The sequence below is a fragment of the Triplophysa dalaica genome, chromosome 8, assembly GCF_015846415.1.
Source record: "Triplophysa dalaica isolate WHDGS20190420 chromosome 8, ASM1584641v1, whole genome shotgun sequence".
NCBI classification, from domain to species: domain Eukaryota; kingdom Metazoa; phylum Chordata; class Actinopteri; order Cypriniformes; family Nemacheilidae; genus Triplophysa; species Triplophysa dalaica.
Window position 1 is genome coordinate 9,204,413 of NC_079549.1, and position 24,901 is coordinate 9,229,313.

A 24,901-nucleotide genomic window follows, 5' to 3' on the forward strand; every position below is an offset into this window, starting at 1 on the left:
TCAATAGAAAGCTTTATTATTCAGCTTTTGGGTGATCCAAAAATATCCATTTCGAAAAATTGACCCATACGTCTGGTTTTGTCATCCAGGGTCACATATGCATTATCAGTACTATGAACGTGCAAATTTTTTTGAAATGGTTATATTTTAGATATAATGAAGTTTAATTGAATGGTAGCCTAATGTTAACCTGTAAGTTGTTTATAAGTCATGGAAATATTTTTTTAAGAGGCCCAGATGTGTGCACTGTTTCATTTGTTTTATTGTTTACAGTTTTTCTCAATTGTTTACACACATTTTCTGAAAGCATGCCTCATATTCTCAGAACTCTACACACAAATCCAAAAAAACACACACAATGGGCAAAACCCCTCAGTTCTCCAGCAAAATGAAACTTTACATTCAAAACAATCTTATTTCTTCTCAAAATGGGATTTTGTTTTCAAATGACACACACAAACCATCATTTGTATAGACATTAATAAGAACCAGCTGAACACTGATGTGCTCAATGTAAAACACTATGATGAATGTAAAATACTTAATTGAATTAGGCCTTTTTTGGTTCAGTGTTACACTTACTACACAGAGTACAAACATGAGTGTGTTGTAAAATATTTGAGAATATTGTTTTTTACTGTAAATTTTATTTTATTTTTCTCGCAAAAACAATGTACACAGTGTACATCCCATTCCCAACCAACACAAAGTTGCACATACACTACATACAAAACAACAGAAGAATTTACTGTATACAGTTACAGTAAAAAACAAACAAAAAAAACTATGCTGCATCCTCTCTTCTGTTGCGGTCTGGCCACAGCACCTCATCCACATCACAAGCAATGTTTTCCCTGGCCAAGCAGCGGGGGAAATATCGCCTAGCATGGCGATTCCAGCCATGGAAAGCATCAGCTGCTATATCTCCACATGCGTCCTCCATTGCTTGGAGAAGAGGTATACGCGTTTGTGGATTTCGGTCATACACTTTCCATCTCCAGGCAGAAAAAAATTCCTCAATAGGATTGAGGAATGGAGAATATGGAGGGAGATAAGCAACTAAAAAGCGTGGGTGGGCAGTGAACCAGTTACGAACCAGAGCAGCCCTGTGGAAACTTACGTTGTCCCAAATAACAACGTACCTGAGCTGCTCTGGGCCATCTACCTGATCTGGTGGAATGAGTGTGTTGTGTAGGGTGTCAAGGAATGTGATCAGATGGGCGGTGTTGTAGGGGCCAAGGGTAGCATGGTGATGGATGACGCCGTGGTGGGTAATCGCTGCACACATTGTGATGTTCCCTCCGCGCTGGCCAGGGACTTCAACAATGGCACGCTGGCCGATGATATTCCTTCCCCTCTTTCGTCTTTTTGTGAGGTTGAACCCAACCTCATCAATGAAGATGAACTGGTGCTCCACTGCAGCCACCTCTAGCTCAAGGACTCTCTGAAACACACATGACAATTTCAGAAATAGACACGGAGTGGTCAATATTGTGAAGCACAATCATTATGATTACAATATTGAAATATGTATAATTTACTGTATACAGTGTTGAGAGTATGCATCAATTGTGGGACTCACTTGCACATAGTTATATCGCAATTCTTTGACTCTCTCTGAATTGCGTTCAAATGGCACTCTGTAGACCTGCTTCATCCTGAGATGATTTCTGCGCAAGGCACGGTCAAGTGTTGATAAGCTTACCCTATCAATATTTTGAAACATGTCATTGTTTTCTATTATTTTTCTTTGTATTTGCCGTAATGTTATGGCGTTGTTTTCTAGGACCATGTTTATGATTTCAGTTTCCTGTTCAGGAGACAGAACACGTTCCCGACCACCTTGTGTTGGTAATCTTTCAGTTCTGCCAAACAAATAGTAAAATACTGTAAATACAATGTAGGTATACATTTCCTAAATACTTAAAACATAATTTGCAGAATTTTTACAGTCCTACAGAACAGTACTCATTGAGTACTGTATTGATTTGCAGTACTGCAATTTTCTAGTGAGAGTAGATTTCTTACCTATTCTCATTTCGGAAAGTCCGGATGATGGATGCTACAGTGAACCTGCTCAAATGTGGCTGTACTCTTTGCCCAGCCTCCCTCATTGTTAGACCATGGTTGACCACATGATCAACCAAAGTGGCTCGGATCTCATCAGAGATTACAGTCCTTGGCCTTCCTCGTCCTCCTCGTCCTCCCCGTCCTCGTCCTCCCCGTCCTCCTCCTCTAACTCTCACTCCTCTGGCTCTGCCTCTGTTTCCAATGTTGGCATCCATTGCTCCAAAACAGAAGAGCTCACCTGTTGCCTTTTTATGCTAAAGCTCTGATTGCTAATTGTAAAACTGTGTGACGGGTGTTTGCCCTTGTGATGAGTCAGTGTGCATATTTGAATGGCAGTGTGTTCCTTGTGAAAACAAGATATTTTCTGCATGAAAATTGTGCCAAAAGCAGAGAATTGTGTGTAGTGTTTTGAAAAAAGTGTTTTATAGAACTGCAATTTGAGTGTAAAGCAGGAACTGTGCTTGTAGTTTAGCAGAATTGGTTCAGGGGGTTGGTGAATGAGTTACATGTTGTGGTCATTGTGTCTGAAGTACCAGAATTTGTGTGTAAACAATTGAGAAAAACTGTAATTGTTTTTGCCTTGTCTGTGGACATGTTCTCTTATAGAAGGCAAAGAACAATTGATCCCCACAGGTACCATTTTTGCACAAATGTAATAAAATAATTAATTAACTTTATTATAATAATAATAATGTTATATAACATGTAAATAATATTATTAACCACTCCAGTCCATATGGTGGTGATAATGAAGTATAAGGAAATTAGACTTATTTGCTTTTGTTATGTATTTAAGGTCATGTAAATGACCTTCCTGTTAAATGACCTGACCTTATTATAATCAAAAATATCAATAGGGCTGTACATTTTGTACTACGCTGAATGTTAATAAAATCCAAAACAAAAACAGTTAATCTGTTTTCCTGAACTTTATTGCACTTATTTGAAATGGCCAACAAGCTGACAGCAGGCCAAAAATATAAGAGGCTTCTGAATTGTCTTATGACTTCGAAACAACTCATTCTAAAACTGCCCCCTTTTAATTCACTATGCAAACATACTGAAGCCTACAGTGCCTTGCGAAAGTATTCGGCCCCCTTGAACTTTGCGACCTTTTGCCACATTTCAGGCTTCAAACATAAAGATATGAAACTGTAATTTTTTGTGAAGAATCAACAACAAGTGGGACACAATCATGAAGTGGAACGAAATTTATTGGATATTTCATTTTCATTTTTTTTTTTTTTTTATGATATTTCATTTTTCATTTCTTTTTTAACAAATAAAAAACTGAAAAATTGGCCGTGCAAAATTATTTAGCCCCTTTACTTTGAGTGCAGCAAACTCTCTCCAGAAGTTCAGTGAGGATCTCTGAATGATCCAATGTTGACCTAAATGACTAATGATGATAAAAAGAATCCACCTGTGTGTAATCAAGTCTCCGTATAAATGCACCTGCACTGTGATAGTCTCAGAGGTCCGTTTAAAGCGCAGAGAGCATCATGAGGAACAAGGAACACACCGGGCAGGTCCGAGATACTGTTGTGGAGAAGTTTAAAGCCGGATTTGGATACAAAAAGATTTCCCAAGCTTTAAACATCCCAAGGAGCACTGTGTAAGCAATAATATTGAAATGGAAGGAGTATCAGACCACTGCAAATCTACCAAGACCTGGCCGTCCTTCTAAACTTTCAGCTCATACAAGGAGAAGACTGATCAGAGATGCAGCCAAGAGGCCCATGATCACTCTGGATGAACTGCAGAGATCTACTGCTGAGGTGGGAGACTCTGTCCATAGGACAACAATCAGTCGTATACTGCACAAATCTGGCCTTTATGGAAGAATGGCAAGAAGAAAGCCATTTCTTAAAGATATCCATAAAAAGTGTTGTTTAAAGTTTGCCACAAGCCACTTGGTAGACACACAAACATGTGGAAGAAGGTGCTCTGGTCAGATGAAACCAAAATCGAACTTTTTGGCAACAATGCAAAACGTTATGTTTGGCGTAAAAGCAACACAGCTCATCACCCTGAACACACCATCCCCACTGTCAAACATGGTGGTGGCAGCATCATGGTTTATTGCCTGCTTTTCTTCAGCAGGGACAGGGAAGATGGTTAAAATTGATGGGAAGATGGATGGAGCCAAATACAGGACCATTCTGGAAGAAAACCTGATGGAGTCTGCAAAAGACCTGAGACTGGGACGGAGATTTGTCTTCCAACAAGACAATGATCCAGAACATAAAGCAAAATCTACAATGGAATGGTTCACAAATAAACATATCCAGGCGTTAGAATGGCCAAGTCAAAGTCCAGACCTGAATCCAATCGAGAATCTGTGGAAAGAACGGAAAACTGCTGTTCACAAATGCTCTCCAACCAACCTCACTGAGCTCGAGCTGTTTTGCAAGGAGGAATGGGCAAAAATTTCAGTCTCTCGATGTGCAAAACTGATAGAGACTTACCCCAAGCGACTTACAGCTGTAATCGCAGCAAAAGGTGGCGCTTCAAAGTATTAACTTAAGGGGGCTGAATAATTTTGCACGCCCAATTTTTCAGTTTTTTATTTGTTAAAAAAGTTTGAAATATTAAATAAATTTCGTTCCACTTCATGATTGTGTCCCACTTGTTGTTGATGTTTCACAAAAAATTACAGTTTCATATCTTTATGTTTGAAGCCTGAAATGTGGCAAAAGGTCGCAAAGTTCAAGGGGGCTGAATACTTTCGCAAGGCACTGTATATTTAAGTCCATACTGTTCTGAAAACATCCTTTTAATACTTCAAATTGCACTTCTAATAGACAAAGGAACAAACAATTTTATTACTATCATAAATGTATCAGAACTATTAGTGGGGATATCTGTTTTGCTCCACTTCTCTAACACCAACTATGTAAAATAATAAATAAATGCATTTACATGCTTTAAATAATTATATATTACGAAACACAGAGTCTGAACTAAATGATGCAAGAATGAAAGTTGCAATTGTGTGACGTAAAAAACCCTCATTGTTGCTGGCGAAATCCGTTGATAAATTACACTTTGCACCTGTTGTGAATACAGCTAGGTGAGAAAATATCGACTCATTCTAAAACTGCCCCCTTTAAATCCTCAAAGCAAACACAATCTAACCTTTATTTAAGCCTATACTGTTTAAACATGTTTGAACATATAAAACAGTTTTGTAACAATTTTTCTTAGTCCCTTATTGGACAATTCTTCCGGAAAAGCATGCGCAGACGTCACTATCAGTTGTGTGCAGGATAGAGAGAGAGAACTGTTGTTTGTTTGTTCACTGCATTTCGGTGATGAGTGTTATATAAATGATGGATATATTTGGAGATCGTTTAATTTTGATATATGGATCCAACCCGCTATGGCACTCGTATTCACATAAAGAAGCCATGTTGACAAGTTGAACAAACCAATGTATCTAAATCAATATGCAGTGAACCAAACCAATATATAGTTAAAAAGACCAATACATGAACAAACCAATGTATCCAAACCAATAGTTGAACTAATCAATGTATGTAAACCAATATATAGTTGAACTAACCAATTTAACGTCTTGGTTACGTATGTAACCTCAGTTCCCTGATGGAGGGAACGAGACGTTGTGTCGAGAACGACAGATGGGGGTTCGCCCTTGAGAACCAATCAACTCTGATTACTATAGAAAAGGCCAATGAAATTTGGCGAATGAAATTTGCATGCCGGGCTCCGCCCCCGGATATCCGGTATAAAAGGAAGCCGGCGTGCAGCATTCCCTTACCTTTTGTTCTGAAGAGCCTGAGAGCCTCTCACGACTGCAGCAGAATACGATACGTGTTTGTGGCTTAAGGGACACAACGTCTCGTTCCCTCCATCAGGGAACTGAGGTTACATACGTAACCAAGACGTTCCCTTTCTGTCGGTCTCTCGACGTTGTGTCGAGAACGACAGATGGGGTTGCCTATGGAAAACGCCACAACGCTGTATCGCGTCACAATCTCTAGCGAAGCGACGGAAACAAGCCTGGGCCTGTCAGCTCGATGCTTTCGCGAAACTGTAACCTTCCAGTGTGGTGGTCGGGGGGTTCCAGAGCTTTCTTGGAGAAAGATGGGTACAGCCCTGACCGGTAACCTTTCACGGACGAGGCCTTAGCTCTCTACTGGCGAGAGGCCGTCCGGCTCGGGTTTACACCGGGTGAGCGCAACTCTTAATCAGAGAAGCGCTGCAGAGGCCACCTCCTACCCGTGGGGAGGAATATGGTGGATATAGGTATGGTCTCGTCCTTGGAGGAGAACGCATGGAACGTGCGGACTGGGTAGTTAACCGCGAGGTTGAGGTCCACCTGGGGAAGCTCATGGGTTACCAGGAGTGGGAACCATTCTCATGAGGATACATCAGACGGAACAGCCCATGGAGGGGGTGTTACGGACGTCCGGTAGCACTAGGTCCGGTTAGAGCTATCTGTGATAGCTCACATGGTATCCCGGCCTAAGGGGGAAGGCTGCTCTGCCCAGCCAGCCCCCCTGGGGGTGCTTGCTTAGTGATGGATGGAATGCCTATTCTTAACCAGTGTCTGGGTAAGAAGGGAGGTTGGTGAGGTACCAGTTTCTTAGCCATTTGTTTGGGTAAGAAGAAAAGGTAGATAGCACACTGACCCAACCTGTTATAGGGTGGAAAGGTGCTTTCGCAGGCATACGCCCCCCCAGGATGCCAGTCCTACATGTCGCCACGTAGGATGTGGGCTGACACCGGGTTTACGCGAAGGTTGTTAACCCTTGCGAAGGTTTTTGGGCGTAGCCCAACCCGCAGCTCTACAGATGTCTGCTAGAGAGGCGCTTCTGCCAGTGCCCAGGATGTGGCTAAACTCCATGTGGAGTGAGCCCTCACTGCCAATGGGCATGGGAGATTCTGAGATCGGAATGCCGTCGTAACGGCGTCCACGACCCAGTGCGCCAGCCTCTGTTTGGTCAGCTCCGAGGGGCTCTTGGGGGGCATTGAGGCTCCCCAGGACCACTTAGGGTCCGAAGAGGGTATGGGGGGAGATGAGGCAGATTCCGCCCTCTCGCGCCCCTTAGGAACCTGGTGACCAGGTCGTGTTGCACTAGAAACTTTCCACCGACTGAGTCGTGATGAGTGGCAATAGCGACTACATACACATTCAGTGTGGAGGGGAGATGTTAGTCTCCAGTCTCGTAAGAAGGAAAACACAATCCTGATCGACCACCTCAGTGGGTCTTTCTCATTGAGAGAGACACCAGGACGAGAAGAGGCGCCGTCTAGAGGCGTGTAACCGCCTAGTAGATGGGGCCCTAGCCTGGGTGATGGTCTCTGCCATAGAGGGGGAGTAGCCATCTCAGGATCTTCTTCAGTGCCCCTTCTCGGAAGAAGGTTGTTGACGGGGTGGAGGTTTCCCCCTCAACCTCTGCTTCCGGGGTGCCGCCTGTGGGGGCACAGGAACCGGAGCCGATGTCGAAGGGGTCCTGGGTTGCAGGGAAGCAGTCGTCACGTGAGATCTCGGAGGCCTGTAGGCGGCCGAGTCGCGGGTGAAAAAATTTGGCTAATTGCCACGGTCTGCTTCACCGTCAAAAACTGCTGAGCACAGTCCTCGACGGTGTTACCAACAACCCACCCTGCGAGATGAGTGCATCAAGAAAGCGGACTTCCTTGGTGTCACTCTTCTGCACAAGGTATAGCCGGGGGTGTCTCTCCTGGACCACTACCGTGGACATCGTCCGACCCAGGGCCCGCGCAGCCACCTTAGTCGCCCGTAGAACGCTATCAGTGGCCGCACAGAGATCCTGCATTATACTCGGGTCGGCCTTACCCTCTTGGAGCACTCTCCACGCCCTGGCCTGGCGGACCTGCAGGATGGCCATGGCATAGAGAGAGGAGGCAGCCTGGCACGCGGCAGTGTAAGGCTTCGACACCATTGATGGCGAAGTCCTACACGCTTTGGACGGTAGGCGTGGCCGATTCCCCCAAGGAGGTAGCCGCCCGCGGCACAAGTGCACCGCAGGCGCCCGTTCCACCCGGGGGATCTCGATGTAGCCTTTGGCTGCCCCACCAACGAGGGAAGTAAGGGAGCTGGAGCTGGTTTCACTGGAACGGTCCTTGAGTGGAGCGTTCCAAGTTTTATGATCAGCCCGTGAGCACTTGGCTGGTGGGTTTACGTTCGCAGAGTTCCCCATATCACTAACGCTGCTATGTGGGTGGTCATCAGGGCCGTAGCCACAGATGTCACAGCCCAGGTAGCAGACGAAATGGTGGCTGGTTCCTGTAGGAAGACAGCCACCCGTGACCGCAACTTCTGAATGACAATCTGCCCGCAGTGCGGGCAGATGTGTCAACGAACGCTGCTTCAGCGTGCTGGACGCCCAGACGCCTAGCGCAGCGATCGTGTCCATCCCCCTCCTCGATGAGGGTGCCGCACCCAAGAGAACAGCGGGACATGCCGCGCTGGAGATTGCTCAGTCAGTCCTAAAAAGGACTTTTTTTGAAAAAAATCTCTAACACCTCCGGAATCACCGAGACGCCCAGGGGAAGGTCGCTGCAGGTGAGGACGATCCGCTGCAACACGTCGTAGATCCGGCAATGTAGAAGAAGAGGAATTCATTGAATTCGTTCTGTTCGTAGTCATGAGCGAAGGCTCTGAAGAACAAAAGGTAAGTGAATGCTGCACGCCGGCTTCCTTTTATACCGGATATCCGGGGGCGGAGCCCGGCATGCAAATTTCATTCGCCAAATTTCATTGGCCTTTTCTTTAGTAGTCAGAGTTGATTGGTTCTCAAGGGTGAACCCCCATCTGTCGTTCTCGACACAACGTCGAGAGACCGACAGAAAGGGAACCAAACCAATTTATTGTTGAACTTAACAATGTATCTAAACCAATATATAGCTGAACAAACCAATGTTTCTAAACCAATGTATACTTGATCAAACCAATGTATCGGATCCAATATATGTTTGGTTATACCAATGCATATAAACCACATTAAACCATACATTCAACCTAAACCAATAGATTTTCACACACTATATTACATTTTTTCTTTAACGTCTTCCCATATTTAAGACAGTGTGCCTGGTGCGCTGACTGTTTTCTCGTCCTTAAACTAGCAAAAGTGGATTCTGAAACACCCACCTGCACTATGCGCATGACCATGCGCTTAGATCGTGAAAATAAGGCATAATGAATGTAAATGTCCGCTTTACGGAAAACAGTTTGCTGGCTCTTTGGAGGTTATCAGCAACTGCAGTGCCTTACCTTTTAATCCTAATAATTAGCACTTTGTAATGGGATCACATGGTTCAGGTTTTAAAGGGATACAGATTAGTCTATAAAGCATTCTTGTGATAGATTTATAGACAGTACTTGTGTAAAAGCCTAGGAATCCATTGATTATTTTAAACAGAGCTATAATGATTAAGATCATAAATATAGAATTCATTGAAAGGTCGTGGTGGTCATTTGTTGAATGGAAAATATATAATTAAATGTGCTAAGAATAATACAGCTGTGTATCCAAATGTTTGCCATGGGTTACTCATCTGTCATGTGTGCTCTGTCTGATATTATAATAATATCTGTCTTTTTGCTGTTTACCTTTATTTTCCCAAAAGGACACATTCTGGATTAATATCCTTGGTCCTCTAACAACAGTCATATGAAGCAATTTGGAGTTAGGATTTCATTACATTTATTTAGCAGATACTTTAATCCAAAGCGATTTACTTGGGAATGTTTGTTGAGATCCCGGTCACGTCAGTACGTTGTCTGGTACTGACACGGTGTGTGTGTTGTTTTGTCGAGCGCACGTGATTGTTCTTGTGACAGTGTTATTTACCCCGTCCTTGTGTCTCCTCATCAGGCTTTTCCCCTCACCGGTTTCTCATCACCTCATCACTCTGTTCACCTGTAGATTGTCCCTGCCATCATTAAATCAATTTATCCTTCTCCCTTTCACCTGCCGTTCTTTAGGTTCCCCATAATCCCTTGTGTTCTTTCGTCTTGTGTCAGGCCATTTCTCTTTAGCCAGCTTTGACTACCAACTCTGCCATTCGGCTTTCCTGAAAGTTTCTCATTTTACCATCACTCAGTCTCAAGTCGTGTTTCTTACTGTAGTTCCCCTTAGCCTTGTCTCATTTTCTAGTAGCCCGTTACTTTATTTTCTGCCAGTACCTTTTGTCTCCTTGCCTCTCCGCAGTATCCGTTGGCGTCCCTGACTTCTCCACCCTCGACAACTAGGCACCGCTCTCCCGGCAGAGGATAATTCCCCCAATGGGTCAATCACACAGTATCGACGGGTCTAGGATCCACATCTCTCTCCCTGTGAGCTGCGACAGGTCGAGTATTCTCCCCACTCTTTGTCCTCCTGCCGTGGTGTGCTCTCCTGTTGGTCCAGCGCTCTGCTATACGCCTTCGTCATCTCACCGGCGGGTTGAGGATCTCCCCGCTGATTGTTGTGCCGCTGGTGGTGCCTCACTTGAATTGGACTATATTCTGTGTGTCTAATAATAAACACATCTGTTTTTCCCGCACCTGAGTCTGCCGCCTTGTACCATGACAATTTATTAAGGGACCAACAAAACATCAATAAACATCTCCAAAAAACCTCACAAGTCAGTGATTTAAGAGTATTATTTCCACAGTGTTACAACTGCTGTTTGAATTACTTATTTAGTGTTATCTCCGTGTAGCTCCGACTATGTAGAGTAATAGCACATGTTCCTAAAATCTCACACCACCAGCTAAAGGTTCATTTGCTTAGGCAGCCTGCATGTGGCTCATCAGCTTTTCTGCAACCCTGATGTAAAAGGGCCGCTAATCCAGGTGTTTTCTGCAATGTATAATATTCAGTGGTATCCCCAGAATGTCTCTGTAAAGTTTCAGGTCAAAATACACCACATTCTTTCATTACAAGATGTTGAACATGGCCATGTGTGGCTGCAATGGAAAACGCGCCGTTTTTGTGTGTGCTATAACTCTCTTTCGTTGTAAAGAATTAGCTTTACAGAAATTATGTCGGTCACAAGTCTTCTGATCCTATGGGGCCGATGCATATTACCACTAACGTTACGACATAACACCTGTCTTTGAACCATGTCCCAGGCTTATCCGCGAATATGTAATATATGTAAATATGTAAACAGCCGCTAACATTCTAAAGACATTATTTAAGAAAGGCGATTTAAAAACTATGTGTAATACTTACTTCTTCCGGAGCTGAAGCTTGATCGCGAACAGCTGGTACTGATCCAATCTTGAGATTTCTTTTGGGTGAAACCCATGCTAAGCTGACGAACCACCTGGTCACGGAGCTTAGATTTTTCAGTCTTTCCAGCTACCGGGAGCTCTAGCTCCCGACCTATGCACCGGCGGAGACCTTTCCAACGAGTCCTTTGCATCTAAGTCTTTCCGCACCGGAGATACAGACCAGTAAATGTTGGTTTGCTGATCCGAAAAAAGGAAATTCTTCCGGAACGCTTAGTCATCATCGTCCCCCCCAGGACTTTTGATCGTTAATAACTCGGAACCCAGACACATCGGAAAGGTCTCCTCCAGGCGTCCTTTTATGTTCCATTTTACATCCAACAACAGCACACATTTCTTGTTTCCTGGACATTTTTGTCGCTGTTTAGTGGCTACATCTGCTCTTGCCTGAAAATTGCTGAAGGTGGATCTACACGCTCATAAGGAGGAGTCTGTGAGCGGTCATGGGCAGGCGTAAACAATGTGACATCAGATTGATAGGCGATCGCCTACACCCTGTTTTGTGTCACTGTTCTGGTTTAAAGGAGTTTACAAAAATAAGAATTTATGGATTTGTATAATATCTGGTGTTTCTCAACACACGCTGGTGACTGGTAGGTAAACATTTAAAAGTGCATTTTCTGGGATAGCGACCCAGTAGAAAACTTAAAAAAGTTTTATCCACAAGGCATGCAAGAGCTGCATGTCATTAGGTTTCTTTTTTATATTTAAATGTATTCCCCTCTGAAAGATGATGTTTGACTGAACTAGGACAAGCCAGGCTTGTTTAGAGGAGTTCTGGGAAGGACTGCTGGAAATCTCACAAATAAATAACATTGTGAGCGATCAGGACATATGCTATAACTGACAGAATGTTCCGGTGTGGATGGACGATAACGGCTGAGGACTGCATGGTTGAATCGTCTTGTCAGTTTAGAACACTTGCCAGCCATTTCAATGAGTGTGTGTATAAATAATGGAAAAACATGATGTTTGTGGTGAAATGATGATTTTGGTGCAGAAGCACTGTCCGCTTCACAGTGTTTAGTGTGCACTGTGGTGATATTTTTATGGTTACTTTGGAAATCGTAAACATTGAAAATAATGTAAAGAGGTGGCTGCACTGAAGTAAACATAACTTGGCACATTTTTCTTCAGATTTGATTACAGCTCAACCCGATGAACACATGGTTTATTTTTGCATCTAGAACAAAACAAATGCATTATGAATCAGTCTGGCACACTGATATTATGAGAGGATAGGAGGATGCATGTTCGCCACTGACAAGTTCGTAACAACAACCTTGATATCTATACAAAGTAATCACATCTATCTGGTGATGTTTTCTGCCAATACATTGCACTATCATAAGTAGTTTTTCGATTTTGTGTTTTAAAATGCAGAAGTTTAGCTGCCAACATTGTGGCTTGGACTGACTGGCATAAAAATCTTCATGAAACAAATCATTTTTTGACTTTATCAATTTAGTTTTACACAAATTATACTCAGTCTTTATTTTAGATTAAAAATCTTGTGTATTTTGGGTGGAAAAAAATCGTCAATTTTGTTGTAAGGGCTCTCTCAATTTCATTCTGTTATTGACGTTCTGCTTTTCTCTGTTTTATGTTTTACTAAGATCCTTTCCAAGCCATGGCCTGCAGCTAACATTCTGTGCAAGTAAATAAAAATGAACATATCTTTCATCAACCCTCTCAGGTGAATTATGGAACCATATTTCCATTAATCCAATGCACGTATGCTACCGTATTTTCCCTTGTGGCAGGTTTATTGTGGTTGAAGGGCATGACTGTCACAATTATATTAATCCATAAAAGATCCAATGCCAGGATTTGTATTTGGTGCATATGGTTTACGGAAAGCAACATTTTATCATTTAATGCATGCTGCTGCAGTGGAATTGGTTTTATAAACTTCCTTAAAAAAGTTTTTCAAAGATTGTTGTTACCAGTCATTCTAGTACTTTGTACTTTCATTCTCGTGCAAAAAGGAATGGGTGCAGTAGTTTAACACACCCGCGCTATGGAAATCTGCACTTCCACATCCAATCAAGTGAGTGGAGCGCTAACAGACTTCTCTGAAACACCTGTTAATAGCTCTGCTGTATCGCCGCAGGGAGGAGGAACATCAATAAGCCTAAGAATATCCTCAGGCAGATCTTTAAAACAACAAATTAAAAGGTGTGGAGGAGGAGGGGTGTTCGCATGTGTGACAGGATGGGTGATGAAGCTCTGGAGGACGGGCAGAAGTGCTCATGTTTTCACGCTGATGGGAGATCGAGTCCCCAGCCATCTGCTTCTTGGCCCACTGCGGGGACGCCTGTCTAGCTGAATATGCTCAGCAAGCAGAAAGGGAGACGTTGTGGCAGCGCTCCTCCTCTCCTGCCCTCGCGAACCCAGTGAGCTGGAGCGTGGCACGTGAGTGGTGGCGGGTGTAACTACCTTGCCTTGGCATGGCTCCATCATATAGTCGCAGCCAAAGAGCTGCCAGGCACATCCGCGCACACTCATTCATAAAAAGATAGCTATACGCACAGGTGCAGTACCTTTGTGTGTATTTATCACGTCAGCGAACTAATGCATAAGCTGTAAATTGCTCACAAATGAGCCTTTTATATGTAGTTATTTATATGTAGGAAATTCTTATAAGCTGCTTTTTATATTGTTAAAGGAACATTCAAAAACAATGTAAGCTCTGTCATCAGGGATTGTGAACAGGATTTTGCAGACAGTGTATGCCACATCCTTTCTTACAGGCTACTTCATATTGTTAACTGGCCTTAAGGCAATGGATTATAGTAGTTTATTGCAAATAAATATATTGTTTAAATGTCATTGCTTTCAAAACAGTGTGTCTTTTAGCTTGAACTGTAAGAGCATTGCTATTTTCCCTTTTTCTTTTTTTCTTAACAAATGAATGTTTAAAAATTATGTCTGTGGAAACTGATAACATGTCGGGTACAATATCATGACAATTTGTAATTTGTTTTTATAGTGACTTATTTTTAAGAATTAATTTAAATAGTTCGTTTGCAAAAACAGATAACCCGTTTTTTATATAAATATCATGTTTTTTATCATCCATTATTTAAACTGCAATTGGGTTGATTTGATTAAGTAGGCTAATAATAACACAAAAAAATACAGCTAACTAACACAAATCTATCATTTATATGTTTAAGTACTGCTTTTGCATAAATATTACATAGGGTGGTAATTTTTTTAAATCATATGTTTTGTATGTTTCACCTCATACAAATTCATACAAAGTTCTGTTCAAATCAGGTTGGTATTTCACATAAGACAGACTCAGAACCTTATTTTCTATTAAAGGCATGTTATCTGCACTTGCATTTTGTAAAAGTCCCCCTGTGGTGAAAACGTAACCCCAGTTCCCTGAGATAACAGGAATGAGCATTACGTTTGGCAAACTCCTGTTTTATCAGATACTGAAGCCTATGGTTAACGTCTGTGAAAGTCACAGATCAATGGCGTTTGAGCCCTCCATTTTGGGCAGCACCGATCGACTATATAAGTCCGGGCCGAACGCCATTCAGTACCATATTCGACTGAAGTGCGATGTAAAGACTCGCTACATAGCACTGTAGCATGGTCATGCTAAGCAATGCTCGTTCCCGTTATCTCAAGGAACAACAGTTACATGAGTAACCTTATCGTTCCCTTTCGATACGGTAAATTTCGGATTGCCTTTAGCAAAATGCTATGAGAAACATATTTCATCATGCTGTGCTACGACAGACTTGAAGAATGCGTTCGATTGGGCACTTGTGAGTGACCTAAAAACCCGGAAGCTTACAAAAAGCTGTTCCGACTTTCTGTACTGAGCAGAGTGGTCTGTTTACTCATAGTGCCCTGACCGGGCATAGCGGATGTGATGGCTGCTCATTGTCCGCCAAGGGGAGACCGAGCAGAGAGATTACTTGAACCCTACATGTTACCAGGCTATTTTTACTTTGGGAAACCAAACAAGTAACCAACATTTCGATTTTTACTTTTCATTATAAAGCTGAAATTCATAACAAAATATCTACAAGAAATTGAGTAACTAGAGTGTGTGCAAGAACACCCTGTATATATACAAATCCATCTTTTCTTCTTTTTGTAATCTCCTTTAACCCACAACAGTGACAAAAAAACAGGCTGTTGGGGATCCCCTAAGAATCTTATGTCACATTGATTTACGCCTGCCCATGACCGCTCCGCCTTATAAGTGCCTATTTCCACCATCCGCCAGAGACATGCTGTCTACCATTTTCAGGCAAGAGCAGATGTAGCCACTAGCCAGCAACAAAAATGTCTAAGAAACATCAAATGTGTGCTGTTGATGGATGTAAATTGGAACATAAAAAGGGGGCAGGGAGGAGACCTTTCCTACGTGCCCGGGTTCTTCCCGCTGCCATCTTCGCTGCCGGGGTTATATACTGTCGAAAATCCCTGAGAACTCTGCGTTTTATTCGGATCGACAAACCAACATTAACCGGTCTGTATCTCCGGTCTGGAAAGACTTACAGAACAAGCCAGGACTCGTTGAAGTCGAGTCCATGCGACCCCTAAGTCTGGAGCTAGAGCTCCCGGTAGCCGGAAAGGTTTAAAAATCGAAGCTCCTGTACCTGGTGGCCCAGCGCCCGGAAGACCAGGCTCCGGAAAGTCGCCTTCCGCCGAATGTTGTATCTAAGGCTCCCGGGGTCAGTTTAGAATGGGTTTCGGCCAAAAAAAATTCTCAAGAGTAGATCAGTACCAGCTCTTCGCAATCATGCTTCATCTCTGGAAGAAGTAGTATTAAGTATTACGCATAGTTTTTAAATCGCCTTTCTTAAATAATGTGATTAGCATGTTAGGGGCTGTTGTTTACAAGTTTGCGGCTAAACCTGAGACATGGTCCAAAGACAAGTGTTGTGTCGTAACGTTAGTGGTAAAAACATTGCGCCCATCGGTTCAGAAGACTTGTGGCCGACATCATTTCTGTAAAGCTTATTCATTACAACGAAAGAAAGTTATAGCAGTGTCTTTCTCAGTGAGTTCAATGTTTTCTTGTATGTCCTACGTGCAGTGAATAGAAACAGAGTGTGCATTTGTAAGACAATGAGGTTACGCAGAAATTGCTACTCACAATGTAATAACACCTGGTTGCTGATCTTTACATACCTGTCTGTCATATACAGTACTCTGTATTCTGAATGCATATTTTTGCCTATATCTGTGTTTATGTCTGTTAGTAATAGGCATGCACATGCTTAATCATCAATGGCCAACATTTCATACAGCAACTGGTCAGCATATGTTGTTCTATCTATGTTTTTTCCTTTTCCATTTAATTAGTATTTATGAACAAGGTATAAAGGTGATTTTACATTTACATTTACATTTAGACATTTAGCAGACGCTTTTATCCAAAGTCATCAGGTAATTTATCAAAGTCATTTATCCAAGAGTTTAGGAGCAATAAGCGATAGTTCATACTGGAGCCATAATACATTAGGTGCCAATACAAAGTTACTGGTTTCAACAAAAGCTAGACCACTACCTGTTGAGAGAAAGGGTTAGTGTTTTTGTTTTTTAATTTATTTTTTATTTGTTTGTCAAGTATTCACGGAAGAGATGGGTTTTAAGTAGGTTTTTAAATGTTGTGAGAGATGTGGTTGAACGGACAGAGTTGGGAAGAATGTTCCACCAGGAAGGAGTTGTGGAGATTTTTATTGGAGTTACTGTATGGTTTTGGTTGGAAAGGGCATTACAGACATAATTGCGCTTTCCACCACATTGCATGTCTTGATGTCATACAAAGCACATGTGTAAGCGCTCTACCTCCTATTTTGCATGAGGGGAGGCAAGCATAAGATCATTTGTATTTAAAGAGACACACAAAAATGGGGTATTTTCCATTGCATCCACAAATGATCATTTTCAACAACTTGTAATGAAAGTTATGTGATTTATTTTGAGCTGAAACTTGAAAGACACATTCTAGGGATACCTCTGACTATTTTTACATAGCAAAAAACAAATGGGATTGCGGCCCTTTAACATTCAATACAGGCCCATAAAGCTTTTTTCCTGGACATTGTGTAAAAGAAACGTAACTGTCCATAAAACTAACAGTTCTTTACTATAGCGCAAACTCATTTTTTGATTCCCAGATAATTCTGCAAAATTAGTAGTTGATCAACATGGTCTGACCTAAGGCAGCGTCTTTGCGCTGTAATAATATCACCAGTACTTGAAAAATCTTGCTCAGCAGGAACCCTTGTTCCCGGCACACCGAGATACCTCTTTGCTTGTTGTGCTAAAAGAAGATACTCTTCTGCATGCATCTTTTACCAGATTAGTGGGGTTTCAGAGAGTATGATAGGATTGGCTTCCCTGTACCTTGCCCCTTCCTCTTTTGCCATTTCAGTCACAGTTTTTTGGATGCTGTAGCTGCTGTTTTGTAGGCTGCTCCAATGAGACCCATCACGGCACACATCTTTAGCTTCTTGGCTGCTTTGGGGGCTTCTGCATCTCCCACCTCATCATGAGGACCCAGGGAGCCGGCATTCTGCTGAACAGGCACAGTGTCTTCCACACAAGCACTGTCACTCTGTTGCTGCTTAAAGATAAAGCTTATTAAAATAACATTTAAAATTTAATAACTCTTTCCCCGCCAGCCTTTTGAAAAAAAGTTGAAAAATGTTGTTTAACATTTCACAGCTCACAGTACATTTTCTGTAATTACAAACAATATTTCAAATGAAAGACCAGAGTCTCAGCTTTCAAAAAAAATACTGTATTCTTCTATCTTCCTTTATTCTTTTTTTATCACCCCTTAGATGCTGGTAGGTTTCTTCAAAAATGCATCACTTTGATTAAACAGCTGAGATAATTTACATTTTTTGGCCAAAGACTCCACCCAGATTACACTCAGAACAATCATTAAAAACAGAGAAAACATTTACGTTTAAGGTTTAGAGCTTCTGTACTTTTTCCAAAAGAGTGTAACAGCGCCACCTGCTGTATAACAGTACAAACACCGATTGCCTTAATAACTCGTCTTTGGCAGGGAACTTTTTTTTTTAAATGACGAGATAACATGTCAATGGCGGGAAGAAGTTAAGAATAAATGATCCCAAAGAAACCTCTAATTCAGATAGAAATTTACTTAAAAGCATCTGCTGATTACATTGAACTCGTTTAGTTTTGATCTGTTGTACATTTACCTAATGTATGTAATAAAATATTTAATTTATATAGGGTCTTTTAATCAACACAACTACAGATTAAAAAAGTTCTGTAAGCATACCTTGACATTAAATTGTCATGTATAGCGGATTTTAAGTCCTTGATGATTGTGGAGTCGCTGGGTGCCATTCTCATCTCCTGTAACAGTTGTGCATGCAGAGGACCAATAACTGATAAAGTTGGTGTGCACTCTTCAGACATGGCTAGTGTGGCAGCTTTCATGGGATTCAGAGCCTTCACTACATCTTCTGCTGTAGTTATGTCATTCTTCGACAAAGTGAAGAGATCTTTTTGAACTTCTGCGAACTTTAGGGCAGAGCAGCGCTGCGGATATGGCTGGGTGCTGCTCCAGGAACCGCTCTAGCATCTCCAATGCGCTGTCCCATCGAGTTACAGCGTTAGATCCAGTAGCTTTTGATTGACTTTCAGAGTATGGCTGGCAATGCTGCTTCGTCTGACCATTTTAGGGAGATTGAGTGCCGCTTGCGACGTTAAGTTCAGCGTATGTGTGTAGAAACAGAAGTGAAGCACATTCATTAGCAGCCCCGCATGTACGATGTTTGCTGCATTGTCAGTTACGAGACCCGGTTCTTTCTCGGCAATATTCCATTCAATTATGCCACTCCAATTTATATGTGTAGGAGATCCCACCGGCGGTTCCCGCAAAGCTATCCCAATAAATGAATAAACTTTAGTCCAGCAATACTATAAAGCAATCAACACATTTATTAAGTTGGTTCTACCAGAAAGACTCGAAAGACCAATGTTGAGTATTCAACATTTATTTGACAGCTGATATACAGAATATATATGGTTATAGTAAATATGGTTATAGTTCTTTGGAGTAGGCCCTGTCCGTGGCTCGCATCCAGAGGGCCAAGAAGTCCTCCACTTCCCGCCTTGAGATGGTAAGGCGGGGGCGTAGCCAACCCCCCTGGGGTTATATTGACAGGGACCTCCTGGTGGTGGTGGGGAGGATGGGGGCGAATCACGTTGCTTCGACTGCGGACATAGGAAGGGGTAAGTGGCGATCATTTATGTTTCATGTTTGAAGGTGATTGGTTGGGTGTTGATTGGCAATGAGTGATGCAGGATTGAGTCTTCCTGGGAGAACTAGCGCTGGAGCTATATTTCTCTTTTGTATTCAACATGAAGCTGGCACATACAACAGCGTCAAATAGCAGAGGATACTTCATAGACTCTCAAAAGAAAAAAGTACAACTCACGTCAAAGAAAAACAATCACCAAACCTTCCATCAAACTTGCGTACAAAACAACAACAAAAAAATCTCACTTCACTACCCCCCCACATGTTTGCTTGAGAGCGACTAATTTGATTCGCCCCTATAGCCGTGTAGAATTTGTGGGTGAAGGGGGCACGGCCGCCGTCGAGCAACCTTTAGAGGAAAGACAGAATGCTTAATTCTCACAGCTTAATTTTCCCTAAAGTTTTCAACTTTGTGCAAATCACAGGTTTCGTATGTCAAACGCTCAATTCGCGCCATAACATTCGTGCGAATCGCACCTCAGGATGTCCTATCGCATCTTTGCATTGACTTCACACGTAAATCACTTGCGCTTTACGCTTCATTCGCATTTGGTGGGAACACAACATCAGTTCCTCGTTTCGCACCTGCCGATGAAGATCCCATTTTTGCCTTGTGGAAGGGGCTCTAGCCTCGGTTGTAGTTTGTAAAACTCCCCTTGTGAGGGAGAGAGGCGCCCGTCGAGAGGCCATACATGCAGGTCCCACATCTCAGCCTGGGGATGCAAGATTGAACCATGGCTGGTTCATCCTGCACGGGGTGATCAATAGTACTGCGCATTTATACTCCTGAATACTGCAGATGACCTGTGGCAGCAGGGCTACAGGGGGGAAAGCATAAAGGCGGCGGGATGTCCAGCTCTGGACTAGGGCGTCATTCTGCCTCAAGATGTGCAACGGGCAGTGAGCATTCTCCTGTGATGCGACCAGGTCGATGTCCGCCTGACCGAAAATGTGCTGGATGGTGTCTCCATTCCCCAGGCGGCCGGCCTGCTACAAGATAACATATCCGCCCCTGTGTTCTCTGTGCCCGAGATCTGCGTAGCTCTGACCGAGCGAACATTCCGATGAGGCCAAAATACGAAGGGACTCGTCAATCTGTTGAATGGGCGAGATCGTAACCCTCCTTGGTGATTTATAAGTATAACAACCGTCATGCTGTCCGATCGTACCATAATGTGATGGTGTTGGAGTTCTGATCAAAAGTGTCAAAATGCTAATATCACCGGCCGGGATTTCGAGGTAATTGATATGTAGCTGTGACAGAGGGAGTGTCCATGTGTCGCTTTCAGCCAAATCTGCAGCGGACCCATGTGGATCAGGCCTAGCGGAAGGAGCAGGTATGCAGCAGCCATGAGACCCAGCATTCTCTGAAACTTCTTGAGCGGGGAAAGAACCCTTACTCTGAATTAAGAAGGCGATTCGGGGGGAAAGGTGTCGCAGTGAGGGCAGCTTGATCCTGTGAGAGCTGTGTCTGTGTGGGCCCGTCCCACACGTTCTCTGTGGGCAGAGACATTTTTTTAGAGAATTTTGCTCTTTGGATAGCCGCTGGGCAAGTGCTCGGGAGCGAAGTTTCTGCTGCAGGGCTCGTTTCAATGGAGAGAGAGGCTTCTTCTTCGGAGCAGCAAGATGATCGCACTGAAGGAGAAAATAGTCCAGACTTATATAGGCGAGTGATGTCGTCCAAAGTAGCAGGCCCAAACGGCATTGGTCTGTAATTTTCACAGACGTTATCCAATAGGCTTCAGTATCGGATAAAACAGGAGTTTTCCTTCCCATAGCATTTTTCTAAACGCAATGCAAAGTGAACCGTATCGAAAGGGAATCATGTTTCTACCTTATGCAATGGAATGGATAGTTACATTCAGAGGTTGGTAGAGTAGCCAAATCTTTACTGAAGTAAAAGTACACATAAATAGAGAAATTGTTACGCAAGTAAAAGTAAAAGTCACTATTTAAAAAAAATACTTAACTACTCAAAAAAAAATAATAGACCATGTCAAACTATGTGAACCTGCAGAGTTTTGCGTTTACAATGCATTTAACTAAACTCAAGAGCATTTCCTAAGATGATCTATAACATCCGCAATGCTCACTTAAATAAAATAAAAAAAATAGTTTATCATGTTTTCTCGTGTTCTGTCACTTGTGTGTTATGAAAAGCACTTGTAAACAAACAGTAAACAGTGAACCACACACCCATCAACAACTTTTCATATGTTCTGCAAAACGCCCACGTCTATGTGTCTAACAGGTAACGTGCATGTAGCTGTATCGAAGAACATCACTGCTGGCAAACAATATGAAACATTTGCAGTTTTGATTGGATAGATATAGTTTCATATCCACTTCATCTAACGCTGTATGTATTCTGCGTGTTCTTAAGTTTCTCGATACGATGAGTGAGTGACCTGCCGCTTCAGATGATTCAGATCGTGCTGCGAACTGAACAAATCATTTGAACTGATTCATGAACCTATTCAAATGGATTTGCCCTTTGTTCAATTAATGCTTTCAAAAGAATTGAATCAAAAGAATCAATCACTCGGAAATAGCCGTAAAAGGAGACGACAACCTTTAAATAAACAATGCATTTTATTATGAATATTTTAAAATGAAATAACGAAGGAACGTTACGCAATGTAACAAAGTAACAGTACATATTTTCTATTGGAAATATACTCAAGTAAGAGTAAAAGTACAAAATTAATTTAACTTGAAAAGAATATATTTTCCAAAATCATTTTAAGGCATAAATATATATTATCACGGGAAATACTTTTAATATGCTATATTAATGCTTAAGTGATAAAAATATCAAATGCAGTGAGACTTAAAAATCTCTAATTATCTATTGAAATAATTTAGGCAAGCCAAATTTGTTCTGCTGTAAACCAATATTGTTGATTTACATTTTACATTTACATTTAGGCATTTGGCAGACGCTTTTATCCAAAGCGACTTACATTAATGTATCCTATACATTTTACATAGGTATTTGCAATCCCCTGGGATCGAACCCACAAACTTGCGTTGTTAACGCAATGCTATTACCACTGAGCTACAGGAAAGCTATTTAAAAAGTTAAAGTTATTTCAGCAGCTGCCGTGGTATCTCAGCCCGTTTCCTCTGCTGCTCTGTGAGACACTCAATTCGTTTATCTCTGATTGTCTGATGTTCTGAATAAGACACAGACACATAAAAGAACTCTGTTGTCACTGAAAGTAATTGGTAACTGCATGAACAAGCACACCATAATAAACTAATGGCTGTATGTGTGTGAGTGTGTCTTTCCTCTGGTGTATGTAAATCCTGAAAGAGCAGAACTCGGATAAGCATGTTTGTTTCATTAAAATGATATCTCAACCAAAAATAACATTACGTGATTCACTCATTCTCAAGTCAATCCAAACCTGTATGATTTACTTTTATCCGTGGAACACAGAAAATCATTTTAAGAATGGCCACTCCAGAATTCCACTGGTTGATCCAGTTCACGAAAACAAATCTGATTGAAAGATCTAACTCATTGAATCTAGGTGTCACGTCAGGTCGGACAGAACCCAGACGCAGGCAGAAGTGATGGGGTTAAACAATATTTATTAAGGCACAAAATAATAAACCCACGATGGGGCAAACAAGAAGCTAAACAATACTGACAAACAGAAAACTTCCCACGAGGGGGCAAAACAAAATTCAGGATAATCTAAATAAATCCAAACACAAGGGCAGGAACAAGGTAATCCAGACACGAAGTTGCAACATGTAATAACGAACATGCTCTGAAAAAGTAATTAATTACTAGTTACTCATTACATATTCAATAGTGTAATAAGATTACTGTCCAAATTACTCCGTCCAAAAAGTATTTAGTTACTCATTACTAATTACTTTCTATATTTAAAATAAGACTTTGAATTTTGATGTCAATTACACTATTGCACACGCATGTATTTCACAAAGTATTTAGTTTAAGTACATCAAAAGTAACCATAATTAAATTACAGAAAACATATGAGTAATCCCTTACTTTACTTTTTCAAGGGAAAAGTAATTAAAATACAGTAACTAATTACTTAGTAACTAGTTACACCCAACACTGCCAACATGTAATAACGAACATGTAATAACGAACATGTAATAACGAACACGAAGTATTAACACGGAGTAACTAGTAAGTACTCAACTCAACTTTATTTATATAGCGCTTTTTACAATTTTCATTGTTACAAAGCAGCTGTACATGAGACACATTTAATACAAGTATGAATTCTAAAGTACAATGAACCGACCAACAAAAAGGGAATCAGGGACATTAAATAAGGGGAAACTAATGAGGAGCGATGACAAAGGGATCGGGAGGGGCAGGTGACAAGACTTAACAATGAGTGCGACTAACAGGTAGAGGCATAGACAGGTGAGTGAGATGAAACACTAACGGGATGCTAGACAGAGAGACGAGGGGGCGGAGCTACACAGAAGACACGCGGCGAAATGTCAAAACAAACCGCCATGTGTCTCCACACAAGACGAAAAACACACACACAAGACATGATATTGTCAAGGCTCTGTCCCCAAGGCCCGAATACTCAGGACTGGAAGGACAGGACCCTGACACTAGGTACAGTAGTTTCCCTTCACATTGGGAAAGAATATCTAGAATAGTCTTTAGAAATTCACATTTTCTATTTTGTACAAAAGAAGGCCATTTGACTTTGGATTACTAAAATAAGATATTTTTAAGAATGTTGGTAACCAAACATCATTAGACCAGTGATTTCCATTGTATGGACAGAACACCACTGAGACATTTCTCAAAATTTCTTATTTTTTGTTCCACAGAAGAACATTTTATTATTACAGGTCTGGAATGTCAAGAGGGTGAGTAAATGATCAAATATATTTTTTAATTTTGTTGAAATAAACAGTACCGATAGATGTATAGGATAACAATGTTATGTTTTATAAAACTTGTGTCTCATGACAGTGTTTTAATTTGCTGTCAGTGTTTTATCCTTCATCAGCTAAAAATGTTCTGAAAATGTTTAAATGGTATCGGTATCTTTGTACCTTTGTATTGTTATAAAAGTTGTGCTGTAGTCTTGTGTGTGGATTTTAGCGGCATCTAGCGTTGAATTTGCAAATTGCAACCAAAGGATCAGTCCACCACTCACCCCTCCCTTTAGAAGCACTACGTCAGCTGACAAAGGACATATATATTGTCACATTTTTGCTTCTTTGCCGAAGAAGATAACATAGGCCCATTTTTGAAACACGCTCTG

General features: G+C 41.8%; 1 protein-coding gene across 1 annotated transcript; it reads right to left on the reverse strand.

The window, feature by feature from the left end:
* Nucleotides 1-338: 338 nt before the first annotated feature.
* Nucleotides 339-2,582, reverse strand: LOC130427887 (uncharacterized). The gene is made up of 2 exons (XM_056755626.1): nt 1,583-2,582; nt 339-1,444 (listed from the first exon to the last, which is right to left on the reverse strand). Exons 1-2 carry the CDS (start codon nt 1,910-1,912, stop codon nt 785-787), a joined length of 990 nt encoding a protein of 329 aa, XP_056611604.1. The 5' UTR covers nt 1,913-2,582; the 3' UTR covers nt 339-784.
* Between the last annotated feature and the right edge of the window lie 22,319 nt (nt 2,583-24,901).